At 60.8% G+C, this 5,484-nt stretch overlaps 1 protein-coding gene across 20 annotated transcripts in view; it reads left to right on the top strand.

The window, feature by feature from the left end:
- The window catches only part of PCBP3 (poly(rC) binding protein 3), a 264,296-nt gene extending 260,015 nt beyond the window's left edge, over nucleotides 1-4,281 (top strand). For 13 of the 20 annotated variants that reach the window (XM_032276689.1, XM_032276690.1, XM_032276695.1 and 10 more), the window contains 2 exons: nucleotides 2,315-2,484; nucleotides 3,531-4,281. In XM_032276689.1, coding sequence (XP_032132580.1) covers nucleotides 2,315-2,484; nucleotides 3,531-3,567 — 207 coding nt within the window. In that variant the 3' untranslated portion in view covers nucleotides 3,568-4,281. Of the gene's footprint in view, nucleotides 2,079-2,314; nucleotides 2,486-3,530 lie in introns of those variants that run through there. The other 7 variants (XM_032276705.1, XM_032276706.1, XR_004268554.1 and 4 more) reach the window with 6 other exon arrangements.
- The last annotated feature ends 1,203 nt before the right edge of the window (nucleotides 4,282-5,484 follow it).

Below are 5,484 nucleotides of genomic sequence, written 5' to 3'. Positions count from 1 at the left end.
GTGCAGGTGGGGAGGAGTCTGCTCACTGCTGGCAGGGTGTGCAGGTGAAGGTGGAGCCAGGTGGAAGGCACCCTTGGGCTGCAGGGCTCGGCCTAGCAGGCACCCTCCCCAGCACTGAGTGAGCCAACCTAGCGCAGGGCAGGTGAAGGAGGTCTGTCCTCCCCACATTCCCTTCTCATGGTGGAGAGTGCCAGTACAGAAGTCACAGTGCTGTTCACCTTGGTATCGGTGATGAGGCAGGTGTGCCCTGGTGGCTCAACAATGTCCCATCAGCACTCAGACCCCACAGCTGTGTGCAGAGGAGGGGAAAGGCCTGTGACAAAGGCAGTGCCCTCCAGAGCCTGGGGAGAGGGGTGCCCTGGGCGTCACATCACAGGGAGTAGAGGGAAAGAGGGCAGGGTGAGGGCAGGAGGGGTACGTGTGCCAGGGTGCAGCTGGAGCGAGGCAGTTAGGAGACAGGAGCAGACGGTTAAGAGAAGACGGTCGGCACCTTGTGTGGGAGAGGCAGGGAGATACTTCCTCCAGCAAGCTTCAAGGAGAGACTCAGCAGTGCCTGTGCACGAGGCTCTCAGTGCTGTGAGCGTCAGCAGGCATCATGCACTCCAGTGCAGAACGTGCCATGAAGCAAAGTTGGCTGCTGCTGGCCAAGGAGGGGTATAGGAAGCTGGCAGTGTGAAAGCCCAGGAGCACTCCCTCCTGGATGTCAGCATCTTACAGAGACCTGCGGTCAAGCTGCCAAGTCAGCCACGTTCCCCCTCGTCATGGGGTCTGTACTGCTGTCCCTAGTTCCAGGGGCCACCTTGCGTGGCCCCCATCAGAGATGAGCCCTCCAGAGCTCTCTGCCACCAGGGAGGGGGATACAGCCAGGCAGATGAATGTGGCCATGTGGCAGTTAGGAAGCCACCCTCCTGACCCCAGGGGCACACTCAACCACACACAGGCATGAGCAGGGAAGGGCTGGACTGTGGGTGGGGCCTTGGGAAATGTGGGTGGAGCCCGAGAGGTGTGGGTGGAGCCCAAAGATGCCGCAGGAGACGCAGGACTCCCAGCAGCCCTGGGTTCTCTAGAGCAGGGGTCTCTAGATGTCTACAGAGACTGACTGTTCTGAGACAGCTGTCATTACCTAGGTAGCCAGCAGAGATGGCCTCTAGGGTGAGCAGAGTTGAGACGTTGTAGGTCTCTTCAGGGACAGGGGCTGGCTGGCAGGGCACCTGTGTGCCGCCATGGAGCTGCTGCTCACCCCACAGGCTGAGCCCCTTCATGCTTGGAAGTGGACGTCCCTCCTGCACACGGCTGCACGGCCCAGCCCAGTCCTTATCCAGCATTTCACTTCGTGAGGACAGACTCCATTTCACCATCTGACACTCCAGCAGCCTCATGGGAGGTGGAAGGGGAATCCGCCTCAGGGCCATCTGAGATCCCTGTGCCCGGCTGCCCTCCTGGCCCCCCGTGCTGGGCACCCTTCAGTCTGGTGCTCTCTTTGCCATGTGTCTGGCCACTTCTTTTTCCTGGCCAAGCTCCGGAACTCTCATCAGTGGCCTGTGGGTGCGTGAAGTATCTGTTCCGTCTGATGGTGGGCATCGAGAGATCCCACTGGCTCCTGCGCCATTTACTCTGGGGGCCCGAGTTGTCCCTGAGCCCCCTTGTGGCTTCCCCTCATGCCCATCCTCCTCCCTCAGCTTCTCCAAGGAGCACCCTCATTCTTGGTGACCCCCTTGGCCAGAAGTCACTGTGTTCCATCTTTAAACAGGGGTCTCAAAATGGGAAGTGCCTGAATGGCCTGAGTTTCATCTAAGTTCAGCCAAAAACTAGGTTTTATGCAGCAGTGAGTTTTGTGCTGGCTTCAAGCACACATTTCTTCTTGAGCATTTTAATGCTGCCTGTCTGGGCAGAACTGGTCTCCCCGAGGATGTGGCAAGGAAGGCATAGATGCCGCTGGGCCGTGCTGGCTTCAGAGCCTCCCTACTCGGGCCCTGGCTGCCACCTGTGGGTCGCTGCTGGTCCCCTGGGGGGACCAGTGTGGAGCACCCAGGCTGAGTGACTGCGGCCTCTTGGCTTGGCGGAATGGGGAGCAGGGTAGCTCTGAGAGGGGTGGCAGAGGCTCAGGTGCTCTTAGCCCGACCTCGGGCAGGTGGCCTGGATCAGGCAGCATCTGCCAGCAGGTATGGGCGGGGCCTCTCGGAGCACTGAGCTCAGAGCTTGGGGCAGAGTCCAAGGCTGACAGTCTGCCCGGAGCCCCCAGGGTGCACTGCCCACAGTCTCCAGAGGCTGGCTCTGGCTCTTCTCTAAGAAATGCCCCCGTCCTTGCTTCTAGCTAATAGGCTGCATAATTGGACGCCAAGGGACCAAAATCAATGAAATTCGACAGATGTCTGGAGCTCAGATCAAAATTGCCAACGCCACTGAAGGGTCCTCAGAGCGTCAGATCACCATCACGGGGACCCCGGCCAACATCAGCCTTGCCCAGTATCTCATCAACGCCAGGTGAGCAGCTATGAGGGCCTCTGAATGCCAGGACAGGGATGCACCAGCTGGCGTTACGTTGCCTGGATGGTCGGGGGTGGGAGGAGGCTGAGTCTAGGCCACACTCTGCCCGCCCCTCTGCCCGCTCTGCCCGGGGCTGGAAAGCGAGGACTGGCTGGGACAGCGCCAGCCTCTATGCAGACGCCAGACCGCCTCGCTCCCCAACCTCCCACCTGAAGCGTCTCCAGTGATGATCCCAGAGGCCAGAGAGGAAGGCAGGTGCTCCCGTGGCCCCAGACAGGTGGCCAGACCTGCCTCTTTGAGGCAGCAAATCCTGGAAGGCCTGACTTGTCCACTCAGAGCTCTCCAAAAAGATGAATGTTTTGAGGCTTTGCCATTTTGCCTCCTCTTTCTTCCTCATGGAAATGTGTAAGGACGGGCAGGACCAGTCCGTGGGTCCCTGCTGCACATGGGAGGGTCTGGAGCCACCTGGGGCCCTGTGACTGTGCCCCACTCAGCCTCGACCAGTGCCCCATCCTGCCAGGCAGGCCATACCACCAGCCCCTGCCGGCCTCTGACAAAGCAACACCCCCTCCTCCCTCCCCAAGGGTGTCCTCCTGCTACAGCCCCGAGCTGGGCTGGTGGGAGGGATGGGGCAGGACCTCTGGGTGGACACAGCCCTGTGCGGGCCCTGGAACCCCATCCCTGTGCCCCTTCAGCCACCCGCGCTCCCAGTGAGTGGGTAAGAGGCCACCTGGACAGCACGAGGACACCCCTGACTTTACCACGGGCACCCCGCTGGGCATGTGTCACAATCCAGAGTCAGGCTGGGCCTCTCTTCATCCCTGTGGCTTGACATGGTGACAGGCCTGGGGGGGGGCCTGGGCAGGGTGGAGGCCCGGGGTCCAGTCCTGTGTGCCCTGCTGCGGTCTCCAGCTTAGGACCTCCTGAGCTAACAGGCACCACCTGTCCCAGCGAGCAGAGGCCTCACAGCCCAGCCTCACGCCTGCCCACTGAGGAGGGTGTTTGTTGTGACCGTCTCTCCCCCTCCTGCCTGTCTGTTCTAGGCTGACGTCCGAGGTCACAGGGATGGGTGCGCTCTAACCCTACCCAGCATCCTCCCGCCACGTCACCCCCTGCCAGAGCCCAAGCCCAGCTCTCACACTGTACAGCACCCTTCCCTGCCTCACAGATACCAGTGGAGAGGTTTTCTTCATCAGTAAAAGGACTAGCCATGGATGGACACCCGCGCACACAGCCGCTCTCCACGGAGGCTGCAGGCTCCGCGATCCCCTTCAGTGTTCCTTGTGACTGACGCTCCAGCCTGCCCATTCACCGGCATGCAGTGTTAATTATTTTAGAAATATTGTTCCTTGGTGTCAACGTAGCTGTCTGTCGTAGGAGCTGGGTCCGCGTCCCGACAGCACTCCCTGTCCACCATTCTCCTCTGCCGTCCAGAGCTGTTGCCCGAGACCCCTCCTCTCCCACAGCCCCGCCGTGCCGACTCAGTTTCCCCTCAGAATCCGTGTCGTCTGGGCCCAAGTTTCTGCCCCAGGTTGTATGCTGGAATTGGGGGTTGCTTCTCCTGCCACCTGTGGGGAGCACCAGGAGAGGAGGGTGGTGGAGGATGTCGGGGCTCTGACCCCAGGAGTGGGGTGGAGGGCAGAGCCTGCTGGGGCCCTGCCTTCAAGAGATGCCGCATGCTGGGGAGGCCCTCGGGGTCCCCTCAGCGTCTTCCAGGGTGGCTGGAGAGCACAAACGCACGAGTCAACCCTTCTGTGCACCTCAGAGTTCAATAAATGTTGTGGCCCCTCCTCACTGGCTCTGCTTTGTCTCTGCATCCCCGATGTGCCCAGGTCCCCTGGAGGAACAATGTCCTGAGTCCTGTCCTTATCAGAGAAGCCTGGGCTTCTTCTCACACACAAATGCCATCTCATTCCCCTTCCGAAACACGCATAAGCTATTCTATTTGTACTTTGGCAAAACTACTTAAAATGACAAACACAAAAATGCCATTCTTGTCCAGGCACCAAAATGCCAGTTCCTAGTTCATGAGACTTACTCCCCCATAGCCATTGCGGGTGCCAGAGGCCGCACCCAGTGACCCCCAGCACTTCTGCAGGATGGAGACCGTCCTCTGTGCCCGGTGACCCCCAGCGCTTCTGCAGGATGGAGCCTGTCCACTGTGCCCGGTGACCCCCAGCGCTTCTGCAGGATGGAGCCCACCCACCGTGCCCAGTGATCCCCAGCGCTTCTGCAGGATGGAGCCCGTCCACCATGCCTGGTGACCCCCAGCAATTCTGCAGGATGGAGCCTGCCCACCGTGCCCAGTGACCCTTAGAGCCCATCCACCGTGCCCAGTGACCCCCAGCACTTCTGCAAGATGGAGCCCATCCACCATGCCCGGTGACCCCCAGAGCCTGTCCCACTTGGGGACGGTCTGCACGGCTCACTTGGCAGCCTGTGCTCACCTTAAGGAGCCTGGCTGTGCCCCTGCTCAATCCTGAAGCCCTGGGTTGACTCCAGCCCTCTCCTTGGGTGATTAATCCCTAACCCAAGCCCAGGGTATAGGGGGAGCCCCCAGGCGATTGATCAGGAAGGACCCAGACCCAGGGCATGGGGGAAGCCCACAGGTGATGGATCACGAAGGGCCCAGGCCCAGGATGGAGGGGGAGCCAGGCACTGGGGAGGGTGGCACTGGAGGCTTCTGTCCCAGCTCTGCAGGCTGAGGGCAACACCTTCACACCTGGGTCCTGGTGTTCTTGGGACCTTCTAGAAGGTGGTGGACCTGAGATCCAGGCGCTGGGCTCTGTGTCTGCTGAGGAGGTATCTGTCAGGAGTCAGCAGTTCCAGGATGATGGGAGTCTGGCCAGAACCTGGGGAGCCTCCTGCGGCCCAGGACACCTTGTGTCAGGGTCCCAGCTGGCCACAAAACACCTGCTCACAGGAGCCCCTTCTTGCCTGATCAGACGGAAGCCGCCCTGTTTCCCAGACTCCACCTGGCCTGCTTCAGGCACCTGG

This window comes from Sapajus apella, unplaced genomic scaffold, assembly GCF_009761245.1.
Source record: "Sapajus apella isolate SASKATOON/1434 unplaced genomic scaffold, GSC_monkey_1.0 scaffold8, whole genome shotgun sequence".
NCBI lineage: Eukaryota > Metazoa > Chordata > Mammalia > Primates > Cebidae > Sapajus > Sapajus apella.
The sequence above is the reverse complement of the archived record's forward strand: the minus strand, read 5'-3'. Positions and strand labels throughout refer to the sequence as shown.